The sequence below is a fragment of the Amphiura filiformis genome, chromosome 3 (genome assembly GCF_039555335.1).
Source record: "Amphiura filiformis chromosome 3, Afil_fr2py, whole genome shotgun sequence".
Taxonomy (NCBI): Eukaryota; Metazoa; Echinodermata; class Ophiuroidea; order Amphilepidida; family Amphiuridae; genus Amphiura; species Amphiura filiformis.
In genome coordinates, this window is record NC_092630.1 from 41,630,033 (window position 1) to 41,644,567 (window position 14,535).

At 35.1% G+C, this 14,535-nt stretch overlaps 1 protein-coding gene and 1 long non-coding RNA gene across 4 annotated transcripts in view; one reads left to right on the forward strand and one right to left on the reverse strand.

Annotated features, from left to right (window-relative positions):
• Positions 1-10,855, forward strand: part of LOC140148531 (protein O-linked-mannose beta-1,2-N-acetylglucosaminyltransferase 1-like) — a 57,466-nt gene extending 46,611 nt beyond the window's left edge. For 2 of the 3 annotated variants that reach the window (XM_072170524.1, XM_072170525.1), the window contains 8 exons: positions 829-922; positions 2,415-2,591; positions 3,279-3,342; positions 3,797-4,018; positions 6,895-7,080; positions 7,818-7,949; positions 8,824-8,921; positions 10,343-10,855. In XM_072170524.1, coding sequence (XP_072026625.1) covers positions 829-922; positions 2,415-2,591; positions 3,279-3,342; positions 3,797-4,018; positions 6,895-7,080; positions 7,818-7,949; positions 8,824-8,921; positions 10,343-10,374 — 1,005 coding nt within the window. In that variant the 3' untranslated portion in view covers positions 10,375-10,855. The remainder of the gene's footprint in view (positions 1-828; positions 923-2,414; positions 2,592-3,278; positions 3,343-3,796; positions 4,019-6,894; positions 7,081-7,817; positions 7,950-8,823; positions 8,922-10,342) is intronic. The other variant, XM_072170523.1, reaches the window with a different exon arrangement.
• Positions 1-14,535, reverse strand: part of LOC140148544 (uncharacterized) — a 219,309-nt gene that overhangs the window by 88,267 nt on the left and 116,507 nt on the right. The gene's annotated exons all lie outside the window — the stretch shown is intronic.

Sequence of the window (14,535 nt, forward strand, 5' to 3'; positions counted from 1 at the left end):
CTTGTCAGTAGAGTGTCTATTATTTATTTCACTTCAAGTTTGGTTTTGACATATATTTCACTGATCACAGCTATCAAATGGTATGGTATATGTGAAGCGTATAAACATGCATACAAGGGCAGTTGTCACAGCAACCTTATATAAATACCAACGTCATTATCAAACTCGTGAAACAAAGTATAGTTGTCTATTTTACACAAAGTTTGAACTGTTTAATGCATGAAATGCATCGTAGAGTTACGAATACTGGACCTTGTTTGTTTCTATGAGTTTACTGAAATAGACTAATGGTTTGGTCCATGGAGACCAAAGGCGGCAAATTTGAAATTGAGATAAAGTAAAAAACAATAAAATACATGAGAAAATAAACATAATAAAATTTGATATTAGAACCAAGTATGCTAGACCTTTGGTGGTGTTTTCAGTATATGATAGCCTATAATGTTTGTATAAGGTAATAATTATAGTAACACAATTTTTTAAATGCCAGTGTATAGAGTCTAATAAATAAATACATAAATAAATAAATGCCTCCTTTGGCCTCCATGGACCAGATTGTGTCATTATTATGTTTTGATGAATCTAAGTGTGTGAAAATATTGGATCCAACACATAATAATGATAAAACTGATGTTTTACGCCCAATATTTATTGGTCTCGCTATGAGTTTTAAAATATTGGACTCGACTATGTCTCATCCAATATTTTAAAACTCATAGCTCAACCAATGAATATGGGCTCATTCGATCCAATTTGATATCACAATATGGCTAACAAAGTTTTCAGAATTGAAAATGTAATTCATTTTGTATTAAATGTGTTTTGCAGGTTATGTTAGAGGGTAGTTTTGCTGAACCCAATGATTTAGTTAGCTTGTATGGATTCCGTGTAGATTTTATCAAAAGCAGTGCTAATTATCAAAGTAAGTATGATAATCTTGATTAATTTTCTAAAAAGGTAAAGCCTTGCATAAAAAGTGCACATGCAGTATTATTTCAAAAATCATGTTACACGCACAACACAATCAAGCATGCAAGCAAGCAAGCAAGCAAGCAAGCAAGCAAGCAAGCATGCTAAACACATTTTGCAGAGTATATAAGGAAACAATCTGGAGATTTCTACACATAGCATTCCAGAATACACCATGTACTGTACATGTCACTTATAGTTTGATCAGCTGGTAATCGGCAGGCCTTATAACATCGCGGATTAATATCAATATATTTTATTTTGAGAATTGCATTGTGACATCTCGCCAGAAGCATCAAAAATTATTAATTGAAATACTATACTATGTCTACATTATTTCAAACGAACAATATAGACCAGACAGTTCAACAATATCACTTTTAATATAGGTCTACTTTTTGGCGTAGTGATAAAAGCCTAACAATACCCACCGATTACAAGCTGATCAAAGTATATGTGAAATTTGACCTTTTTAGCCAGACGAAGCCATGACATATCTTTTATACACAAATTTCAAACTCTAATGGATTTGTGCATCTATCAGAAACTACCCTTTAGTTATACTATAATAGCCTTCCGAAATGTATGTGCTGAAGGTCACGTTCTACATACATCATTGAACATCAAATGAGAAGCTAGGTTAATCTATGTCAAAAATGACTGGTTCCCATTTTCATTTTAAATTTCATACTAACCCTATTTTGTCTTCACAAGCTTTGAATTTTTGAACACTTGTAATGAGTACATGAGAGAGACCCCCAATTACCCATAAATATCATCCAAATCTAAGAATCCCCAGTTATATTGCTGCTGTAAAGCCCTCTGTCATGTACATGTTCAATGCATAACTTGCATGCATCAGGAACCAGTTTTAAGTTCTTTTGCAAAAGCATGGTACATTGTGGAGATGTGATAATCTTCTTTACATGTACACTTTATCCACCCTCTATAAGTAACATGTCAACATGTTGAATTCTACCTATTTCTGGTTTATTTAATAATTAAAGACAGAGATAAAAAGAATTCATTGCGTCTGATGTCACTGTCAATTACGATCCTTGATTGGTTTACACAGGTTACTAGCGCGTAAAAGGAAGACCGATCTATCTGGTGCTGATCGGAGAAAAGGAATAGCAGCAAATGGCGAAAAATTATGTACTTTTACAAGGCAAAAAGCAGCTTTTCTAGGCATTGTTGACATGTGCCTTTGCGAAAGAAAGTTTCCTACTATAAAGACCTAACTTTTGAGATGGTTTGCATGTTTGAATGTGCAAAACTAACAATAAGGCCCGCTTATACCGCCGCGTTCAGCAAGTCATCATCACAACACTTGTAAACAGACCGTGCTCGAATATGATTGACAGATGACATCAGATGCGATAAATTCTTCTTTAATTATAATATTTATCCACCACATAACTAGACTGTTTCTTTTGTTTTCACAGAAACTCTAATAAATGGTATAGAACGTAGTTTAACTGCCTTTCCTGGGAACGAATACATCATTATTCTGGAAGAATATGTGGAAGTGACTCCAGATTTTTTGCATTATTTCAGTCAGACTCTGCCTCTTCTGGATAAAGATAATACTATTTTGACCATATCAGCTTGGAACCAAAATGGTATGTTATTATTGCATGTTTTATAGCAGGATTATTTAGTCGGATATATTGAAGTGTTTAAGGAAGTGCATTTTTAGGGAAAGTTGTAAAAATATTAATCTGTGATCAATAATTTACGGTTTTTAAATGTCTCAGTTGGTATTTACAATATTATATTATTATATTTTTGCAGTGGTAAGTTTTCGCATCTCTGTGTTTTCAACATTTTTGTAGGATAAAAGTGTTTATGTTCATTCAATCTAAAACACTGTTATTTGGGCCCAAATTAATTTAGCAGGTTTCAATATCCACAGTCAGTGGAGTAGCAAGAGTCATCATATTGGGGGCACCGGGTCTGATCGGGAAAGGGGGGAGCACAAACCACTGATCGGCTATTTTCCTATGAGATTTTCGAGATTTTTCACTTGATTGGGGGATGTGCCCCCTATGATGCTACGCCCCTGTTCGTACTATACAGTATATTGCGCCAGAAGTGCACTTTGAAGTATGAATTTATACAGTAAACATAACAAGATTTTTGCAGAATTGGGGAAAGGGAGGCAAGGCAGCTTTAGGGGGCTAGTATAACAGCTTATCTGCAAAAAACTAAAACCAAGGATGTGCATATATAAACTTGCACCACTAAATACATTTCTGTATAAGTTCAGCACCTGATATCAATTATTTCAATTTGATTTATTCCTATAGGTTTTGAGCACACATCTGGAGATCAACATCTTCTCTATCGCACTGAAGATTTCCCTGGTTTTGGGTATGTACAAACTTTGAAGTTTGTTTTTACAAGCTAGTTGAAGTTGTCAATGCTTGATAAGAATCTACTTCCTTGGCTACTATGTATAGTTCTGTGTAAATACAAAATGCTTGAATACATGACATTACTTGACTTTACTTGACTTCCATACCCATGTATGAAAATGATTTAAGTTGTAAGTACGTTATTGAAATCATTGAAGCTAGAAATCTTGTGATTAAATCAATCTAGTCAAGCAGAAAAGTGAGAATCATCACAATCTGATATCATTACAAACCTTTGGTCTTCAGCTGGGGTCATCCATGGTCAGCTCAGCTGGGGAGGATGTTGCTTGGTGATAAAAATCATGAAGCACAAATTGTTTTAAAATGAATCAAATGGTTAATTTACCACAATCACAACAGAACTTTGTAATACATTTAAAAATAATTAATAATCTTCTTTTTTGATACAGTTGGGTTCTGAGAAGAAAATTTTATACCGGTGAAATCTTCAATAAAAATACCGGTTGCTGTAGCGTACCAACTTGGAGAGGTTGGCTACTGGACGATAATATGAGAAAAGGTCGCCATTCTATCGTACCTGATGTGTCTAGAGTCAAGAGAATTAAAAAAGATGGGTTTTATGAAGAGAAATCGTTTCTTGATGCATACCTAGCTAACAGGAAAACTTCCAGGTAAGGAGCAGATGTTTCGAAAGTGACATTTACTTGAATGTTTATCAGAATGGGTTATTCCTGTTGAAATCCACCCTCCCTTTGTGGAAGATTTAGATTGAGTCATCCACAGAGGGAGCATGTTTATCAAATAGAATTGGTCAGAGTTAATTATTTAGAAACCCATACTGCCATTGTATTATGGCTTTACCTGTATCCTCTTCAACTGGAGAGTAACCATACTCCTGTTTTGAAGACTTTGACTAAATCTTCCATGGGGGTAGTGTGGATTTCAACTGGAATAGCTCAATGTTTCATGTTAGTTTATGTTGCGTTTAATTGGTTTAGTAACTCAGGTCACTATACATGTGAACAGCACTTTTTAGTGAACTTAAAGACAGCATATCCTTAAGTTTGAAAAAGAAGAAATTTTATGAGAAAAAAATAAGATGCACATCAAATTGCATTTTGAATACGTGGAATGTCCTTCTGATATCAAATAATTTTGATTTTTAATTCGCGATATAATACAAATTTTATGACAAATTATTAAAAATGTGTGTGTCTGATGTGCTCTCAGGGCCCGCAAAAAATACTGTGCAAACATTGTTATCTGATTCCTTAAAGCCATATTGTAACATTTGCTGAGGAAGACGCCCTCAATATATTTTTTTTAATTTTGTTTTTTACACAATTGTAATGTACCTTAGTAAACTAAGATATCCTGCAAATATCAAGATTTTAGGTGCTGTAGTTTTGTCAAAATCCGAGATCTCTAGTACAGTAGCACAACCGCCGGAGTGACATGCATTGGTGCTGGTATTTTCTTTGCTTTACCTCAATTGTTTGGCTCAAAATTACAAGGGGACATATCTGACAGTAAAAGCTAACATTTTATGGAAAAGAAATACTAATCTATTGTTATGGAAGTAATGATCTTTTTTGCTGTTTGTATTTGCATTCAATCAATTTATACTATCGGTGTCGCTTTGATCTTGGTATTGATGTCAAAATGCGCTTTGTATGTGAGAGAGTGTACAGATTTTGCTACCTTTACATGCAAATGTATTGTGCTGTGATTCCAACACGGCACGCTTGTTTCAAGGCTATGCAATTTAAAACTCACAGTGGCATCACAACCAAACTCAAAGCGACACATAATATAGGCAAATTTACTATGAGAAATCACACACATGAGAAACAGACAAGTGTATGAAAATTGATTTTTCTAATCTTAATTCTAATCTAAATTGAAATCCATACTCCCTTTATGGCCGAAGACATGACCTTAATCTCCTACACAGGGGTATAGATTTCAAATGGAGTTGCCCATAGGTATTCCTATTAGCTTTGTGGAAACAATGACGAAACCTATACCTAAGGAGAGGAACACAGTTGAAGCATATCATCATTACTCCATTAGGAGCTGTGCAATAATTATGAGGCCTCCAATTTCCAAATGGATTGCCAAAAATCGTTTGCTCTTCCCCCTCATCCTGCCAAAAATTGCTTCCCTTGGCCTACCAAAAGAATCCTCCCCCCTGCACATGTCAAATTTTTAGAAACCCAATTTGCAAACCTTATTATGCCCAGATATGTGATGTGAGCATCACATCACATATCTTGAGTATATTTGAATGTTTCGGTAGTGTTTCCTCAGCCTTTCTAGAGTGTTTTATTTAAAGGTGTCCCGTCAATGTGTGCCAGAAATTTTTTTGTATATATTGTGCATGATTTCTAACAGTAAATTTGCATAGTCTAGTCTGTTACAGTTTGATCAGCTCGTAATTGGCGGGAAATGTGAGGCTTTTACCAATACGCTGAAAAGTAGACCCATGTTAAGAGTTCTATTAGTTGACCTGCCTGGTCTATATTTTTGCGTGTTAAAAAAGAAAAACAAAGTATAGGACTTGAATTAATAATTTGTGATGCTTTTGGCGAGATGGCACAAGACAATTCTCAAAATAAAATATATTGATATTAATCCGCTATGTTATAAGGCCCGCCGATTACAAGCTGATCAAAGTATAGTGTCACGTTTTGAAGTGTTATAACCCATTATGTTTGATGTGTATACTAAAGCATCTTGTTTTCTGTTTTTCTTCCACTTCCTATTTATCTACCTATCTAACTTTATTAACTCTCCTATACATTGCTGTCAACTTTGGCTGGCAATAAATGGGAATTGCGCTATTATTATCACATAATATTACGCCTTTGCTTTTTGTTTTTGCTTTGGTAAATTGGTACAATCAAATATGTATTGAATTTTGGTACTTTTTACTTCTTATGGATTTTCTGGGAAATTCTTTTGCTTAAAAAATGAAATGGTTATAATTTATCATCTATATTTTATTTGTTTCATTCTTCCTGAAATTTCCGTCATTTTCCCAACTTAACTAAGTTTACATTTCATTATTACCTTTTGGCTTTCTATTTGTGTTGGAATTTGATGGCCTATTGCTAAAACTAAATCAAATTTTCTTGAAATGAAAAATGGGAATTTATAATCATTTATACTATTTTGGGGGGTTTTCTCTCTCTTCCTGACATCACTAATATTTGTCTTAATTTGCTACATCATGTGTCCTGTGCTGTCTAAATTGTGCTTCCTGTGTTATTTGACCATCATGAATTTTGCGTGATTTGTTATCAATCTTGAATACTTGCATGTTATTAAAATTTTGCTTGGACTCTGCATTTTTATTTTAAAATGCTTCAATACTGATATCGAAATTGCAAAAATTTTCCATGCTTGGAATTTCATGTGGTTTGTTAAATACTGAATGTTTGCATGATAATTTCCAACAATATGCTGTGCCTTACCTATGCATGCATGCATGCATGTCGTCTGCTTGCCTGCATGCTTCCCATGGTGCTTGCATTGCCTGTTATAGTATTAATACCTTCTTATATGACAGCGGTTACCTGACTGAACCCAACGAGGTGTATAAACTGGTAGCAGACGAGTATGATAAAGAGTTGGATAGGCTGGTGAGTAGGAGCACGGCTATGATGGAGTCGGAGTTGTCAATATGTCTACATGGTGCTAGTTTAATATTACAACATGAGCCAGACAAGGGGTAAGTGGGATGTCATATTGATTGTTGAGTACAAAATGGTTGTAAGTGCATAGAAATAAAGCACTTATGGCCCTCTTGGATTCAATCACTGTATCATAAATCTGTCACAGGACTTACAAATAATATATGGAAATAAACAATCAGCATAGTACGTAGCTCATAGTATTGCGGTGTTTGGATTAGACTTGCTACAAGTCCTTGGGATTTTCTGTAGAAATAGTGCTACATGATCACTTTATGTTCAACATGTTTATTCAATCATAATTGTCTTACTTATTATTGGTATGGCCAATAGACATAGACCATGTGTGCAGAAAACATACATAGTCTATACCATAGTTTGTTTCAGCCAAGAGTTTGCTCCAGTCCAGACTAGTAATACAGTACTAAAGTGAGAAAACTGAGAATACCCTGTCTGTAGCCTGTTTTGGAATAAATTAGTGGAAATCAAGTGTTTTACTTTGTTATAAATTTGAATTGCTGTTACTGATCTTTGGTCTACGAAATAATGCATTGTGACCTCAAAAGTTGCGAGCATGCTGACAAACCAACCTTGTATGCATGTACATACACTCTGTGGGATTAGGTTGACGATTCAATATTGTGATCAATGATATAGGCACCTACATCACTACCAAACTCAAGGTGAAACTGAAGTATAGACATTAGTATGTGTTCTGTAGAAGTTGCATAAACTTTTAATACCTCTTGTTTTCAATTTCTTTTTGACCTTCTAGGCATGTGTATGCTGTGTACTACCAACAAGATACATTAGATGACACAGTTATGTTGAGAAAACTTGCCACTTGCTTTGGGTTATTTGTACATAATGAGTCGCATATCAGAGGAGTATACAAAGGTCTTTTAAGGTAAGACAATCTGGATTATGCCCAAGAATGATAGTTATGTTAGACCTCGGACTTGAAATTCATTTGTCTCATGTCCCCTGCACGCATTGGATTTCAGATGGTGAAAACGTTTAAAAAATTTTTTTATTTCACAATTCTTATTTTATTTTCAAAAATGAAGACATAATGGGCCAGAACTGGTGAGTTTTCAAGGGGGTAACCTCCCTGAACACCGGATTTATTGATAAAATAAAAAATATAAAACCACATACTGCATTAGATTTCAAACTCCCATGGGACATGAAACAAATCTTCTTTTTTTTTGCCTAAACAACACTTTGTGTTTTATTCTCCTGCGATTCACTAACAACATTGGTACTGTGGGCAACTCCATATTGGAGGGGAAATCCATATCAATGTGCATTTGTTCCGCATCAATAATACCAATACTCATGATGTGATCTTGTCTGCGCGCACAAAAGAAATGTACATTAATGCGGATCTCCCGCCTCCTGTGTGTCGTTGCCCAGTATCATCGTGAAATCAGAGAGAGCTCTTTAACACTCTTCACGCAGGTTTTCAAATATTTCACAAATGTAAATGTTCATGACCATATTTGGAATCAGCATGAAAAATGCATTAAAATGAGTACAAACAAGCATAGTATTGGTTCAGTAGTTCTTAAGATAGTTCTTGATATTTTGAGAAAATATTTCAAAACTTCAGCTTTTTTTCCAAGCGCATGGCTAGCACGCAGAGCATTAACTGAAAGGATGCAGCATTCAACTACAAATGGTATTCACTGTTAGTAATAGTGTTTTCCTGTTTTTGTAATTCTTCATACAGGTACCTGTTTCTTTACTAGTAATCCAATTTTGAAATGCTTTCCTTACAGATTCACAAGAGATGGCAATCAGTACATGTTAATTGGCACACAGTCACCGTTTTATACCACAGCACAATCACAGGGAAATAAAGTACTACCAGTAATAGGTAAGATGATGCCGATGTTTTTATGTTAATTAATCATATCTACATTCTTTCTCTCATGTTGCTCATTGGTGTGAGTGTCTTTTAGAGAGTGTGTAACTTTTATTTTGATAGCGGTGTGTGACACCCATTTTTCGAAGGTAGGGTCGTAGGGACTTATCCAGAGTGAACTGGGGGGAATTTTGAGTTGTTAGTGTTTAATTTTGAAGCTGAAAGAGATCCTTGCGTAATAAAATGATATCCCAGTGGCAATTATATATGCATACATTGAAGTGTTTTTAAACAGATATGTTTGCGACTTAAGGTGGTGTTAAAGGCTTAATGTACGATTTCCTTCAAATTTTAAATTTGTCATTATTATACTCAAAATGCTGAAATAATACTTGTAATAATTATCGGGAATGGTTTCTGTTAATTTTGAGCTGAAATAACGAGGTAAAGTGAAAGAAACACTGCTTGTTATTTTGGCCGTTTAACACGCAGTTCTATGGCAGGACATAAAGTCATAATTCTTTGAATTATGACTTTATGTCGAACTTTGCTCTGTTTACCTACAAACGCAAGACATTTGGCTGATTCCATTTAGGTGCAAGTTGTGACATGTGTAAACATTACAAATATGCAAAAAAATCAGGTTTGAAAAAAATTAACCAAATTCATATTATAAGATTGTACATTATGACATTAAAGGCAAGGTTTAGGGAAATCATAAATTCCAACATTTTTGCAAATATCTCCAAAACCTTTCATGATACAACCTCAAGTGAGTTTGTACTTATGTAGGGATATGTTGGCCATGCTATGAAGGTAATAAAACCGTTGCCATGGTATTCAAGCAGTCGCTATTGGCTTCTGACCAATCACATTGAAAGTTTTTTTTTTTTCCTGTTTTTTCGCAAATCACTTCATTTGTCCCAATAAAAGTATACTCACATGTTGAGTCATGTTCCTGCGCACCTCCACTGATTTTCCCGTAAAAAAATCCCAGTGGAATTCCCAGCCACAGATTCCATATTACTTACAAACTTTTTACGGGAAAATCAGCAGAGGTCATTTGTGATGTTCTTGAACGATTTGACACCATTCCAATATTTATTTGGACATGTGCAATTTCAACCGTATGAGGGCAGTATCCAGGTCTAAAATTTCTCGGTCCCTGGAGAGCAATAATCAGAGGAGGTAGGGTGCTGAAAACACTGCCGAAAATGTTTAAAAATTATTATCTTCTTCTGTGCCAAAGATGAAAACGATCCATAGATCTTTAATTTGCATTTAAAACCACCTTAAAATCAACACTAATGTTGGCAATTAGAAATTAAAGATTCCAATGTTAATGTTTGATATTAGAAGCTCTGTGTTGGTATCATTGCTCACACATTATAAAATACTTATCTGTTTTATTTGCTTAATTGTATGTTATACAGGTAACAAGTCACATTATATATTGAGGAGGTGATAGTTACTTCAAGCTGCTGTACTTCAACAAGCAACCAAGTTTGTATTACTGTCATAGCAGTCAGAGTGAGATGAAGGACTAAAACATATACAGTGCCAAGTGATTTGCCCTATTCAAGTGCCTTTTGTTGGAAGTGCTATCCTTGTTTTGTGGTTTAAAAGATCATGTTATATACACTGCCAAATTCCTACTGCCACCGCCTGCACAAGTACACCGTTGCCAAGATACTTGGCAGGGTACTCTGCAGTTCCAGGGTAGTAGCAGTGCGGTACCACTGCTGGTGGTTCTTGTGCAGTAGCAGCATTGGTTGGCGATCATCATAGTACACATACAAAATAGATGTTGGATGTACTTCCAGTTTGCCTGAACAATAAGTAAGCTTTAGAATGTAATCCTGTTTTTTGTTCACTACTCAGTGAACTGGAATAAAATGGGATATTCCAGTTGGAATCCATACACCCCTATGGAAGACATGATCTTAATGTCCCCCTCCCACAGGGGGTGTAGATTTCAAATGCCGTCACCTATTCAGGTAACCCAGTTTCAAATTCACACTCCCTGTGTGGGAGATTAAGCTCATGTCTTCCATAAGGGATGTAAAGATTTCAGCTGTAATAGCCCAATGCAGGAGAATAAAGCACAGTGATATTGTGTGCTTAGTGTAGAAACATGCATTCCAAGTTATGCCTTATCTGCTTTTTTAGCAATTACATTTCTGCTGTTTGGCGCATCAAACAAAATCTTTATTTTTTCTAAATGGTAATAGGAAAAGTGTCAAAAGTGACCTGCAATACAATGTATGTGTGCCTTAGATATGTCATGTATTTCTTTAAAATACTAATGAAATAATTGTAAAGGTTAAAAGAGAAAAATGATTATGTAATTATATTATTTTATTCAGAATATTTGAATAAGAATTATTAATAATAATACAATTATTCTATCTCCAAAGGAGTAGATACCAACTTACCCTGTGTAAGAATTTAGAAATGAGAGATTTACATAAATCATATAAAGTGAAATACAATTGTATGCCATGTTATTGTCTTGAGTAACTGGTGCTATGTACAAAATGTGCCACCTTTTTCTCTCATTCCTACAATATTATGTTTTGTATGGTTTTTTTTGTATGTCAAAAGCCCTTTTGGCAAACGTGTAAATGATGTGGGTGTGAGACTGCAAGTCTCGGTCTTTTTATATCTTTGAGTTTCAGATGTCAGTTTTGGTCTTGTTGTCTTTTATTAGTTCTTACTGTAAATTTGGTGAGTCAGTGTTTACACATATTAAAACGACGCCCTTGTCACTGCTACATGTGTCTCATTTCATATAATAGTTAGGAATAAATACCAGACTCATCTCAAGTGGACATCACTTCAAATCATCCCCAGGTCACATGATTTAGGAATATGTTCTCTGTATTCCTAAATCAAGTGACTTCGGTATGATTTGAGGTGACCTCCACTTGAGATGAGTCTGGTATTTATTCCTAGCTATTATGTAAAATGAGACACATGTAGCAGCCGACAAGTGCATCGTTTTGATATGGATGTACACAAATAGTCTCAAGAAATTTGATAGTGGTATTGGATAACAACTACCGGTATAATTGCTTGAGAATTAAATGAATAAGGAAGATGAATATCTGCCACAGCAATCAAGTCATAATTCACTTACATGTTGGTTGTAATTGATTTAATTGTTGTTATAATTAAGCTATAAATAATAAGTCAAATTTCAATGTTTGTATTAATTTATAATGTCTGGTTTGATTGGTGTATACATCTTTATCAAAAGGATGCACTTGGTGGGTGCTACACAGGTCTCTTTTTACATGATTAAGTAGAAACAAATGCCAGACTCATCTCAAACGGAGGTCACTTCAAATCATCCCCACGTCATCACATGGTAGAGGAATACAGTTAGAACATCCATAAACCATGTAACTTGGGGATGATTTGAAGTGACCTCCACTTGAGATGAGTCTGGTATTTATTCCTAGCTATTATGTAAAAAGAGACATGTGTACATCCATATATGTGACCATCCAGCACAACTGAGCCCTGAAGTCACCAATCATCATTTTTGAGATATTCAACCAAAATAGTCTGCTTGAAATTAGCTTTAAAATGATTTATATCATGTCTATAGTACTTGACATTTAAGTAGTGAAAAATCAATAAAACAGTCAATAAATCCTTTGTCAGAGATGCCAATGGGTTATGAAAAAAAATCTGAAATTTATGAACGTAGGGAGCGGGCGATCAAGTCTCGCCCCACGGCCGGTCCATGGGCCCGCTTAAGGGCCCCTGGTGGGGTCCAGGGGCAAAGCCCCGGTGGGGGTTGAGGGGGCCAAGCCCCCCAAAGCCAGAGGGTTTCTACACATTTTACACTGCAGGAGACACCATTTCTGAGGGTAAAATTACATTCAAATGGATTAAAAAATAAGGTTCTTTTGAGAAAACAAGCCTAGATAGCAGTATTGAAGACTATCTATTATACATGTAATATTCTTCAAGGCTTGTTTTCTCAAAATTATACCATAAAATATGCAAATTAGGTACCTAAGCCCAGGCAATTTTAGCAGAATTAGCACCGAAAAGGCCATTTTAACATAAAAACCAGTTTTAGACTTTTTTGAAAAAAATGCTTCCTTCATCTCAAAAAAGTGGTTTTAAATGTTCAGTTTCCTATACTTTTGTACATGAGAGACATTTTTCAAAGTATTTTTTGGCCAAATAACATGGCCTACATGGCTGAAATGGATATATATAATGCGTAATATAAAAACGATGATTCATCAAATTTTGACCCCCCTGTTTTTTGTTAAATTTTCAAAAAATATTTTTGGCCAAAAATTTTTTTTTTTTTTTTTTTTTTTTAGAAAATCTGATTTTTTTGGAAAATACAAAAATCGGAATTCGATTTAAATCGGAAGATTGGCATCTCTGCTTTGTTTCCTATTGCTTATTGTTAAGTTCAATGGAGCATATCTCAATAGTGGCACTGGAGACATCCGGGCTCAGTTGTGGTGGATGGTCACATATTGTGATGCAGGGTGTCCCAAAATGACCTGTCCATGGTATCTTGATGTGTTATATGATATCAACATGATTAAGCTTATAATATTGTTACCTACATGTATACAGTACTTCACAAGATCCACACTTGCTATAAACGATGCATTCTTTCATTTGCCTTTGCACTATTATTTTAACACCATAACTTCAAAAATATTGCAAAACTCATACAGTTTTGTAGATTACACACTGTAGACATTCCATTTCAATGTGGTACCGAGTCTTTGATATAGTTGTGCTATGTGGTACTAATAATTTTTGAGGCCCCCTGTATATATTGTGATTGTTTATTTTATGATGTTGATTTGTCAATGTACATATTATGCAGATGATGAGAAGTTTGAAAATATTTTGTTTGGTTTCACTGGTTTGATTGACATGTATGTAAATACTGAAATGTGTGGAGTGCAAAGTAAGGAGCGTTTGCCGAATAGGGCGCAACTCTAATAGTCTTATTACAAGACTGCCCTACCCCAACCCTAAACCCTAACCCTAAACTCTTGGACTGGACTCAAGTCTAGCAAGTTGCACCCTATTCGGTAATTGTACCCAAAGTAAGATTACCAGTAGTTGTATATTGAATAGTGGAGAATGATGGCAGGTTTTAGGATGTACTTGATATTGGCTGTAATCATGAAGGTGCAAACGGATGTAATAGTTTTGAAGAAGATCAGTCAACATTCTGCAATTCATTTCATAATATGAGGCACTGCCAGCGGTTGCTCTTGCCAATCCAATTTTTGACCTTCAACATTGCCATTCTAGCCACCATAGGATAATAATATGCCACTGAGGATTCTGTGAGATCAATAGAATAAATAGGAATTGGATCTGCTATGATTGTAAATTGCTGTTTTTTTTGTTCATTCCTAAATGTTGAACAAATTTTAATCTTTCCCCAGAGTAGCCAGTGCACATAAACCTTGAAAAAAAATGGTGTTCGTCGCTAGGAATGCGACGAACACCATTACTCAGTCCAAATGACCATACGGGGACGTGCCGCAAATATGGGTAGCATTTTCGGCCTTTTGGTATATCAATGACACCTTTATCAAAGCCTATTTTGGTATATGAATGGGTCCTT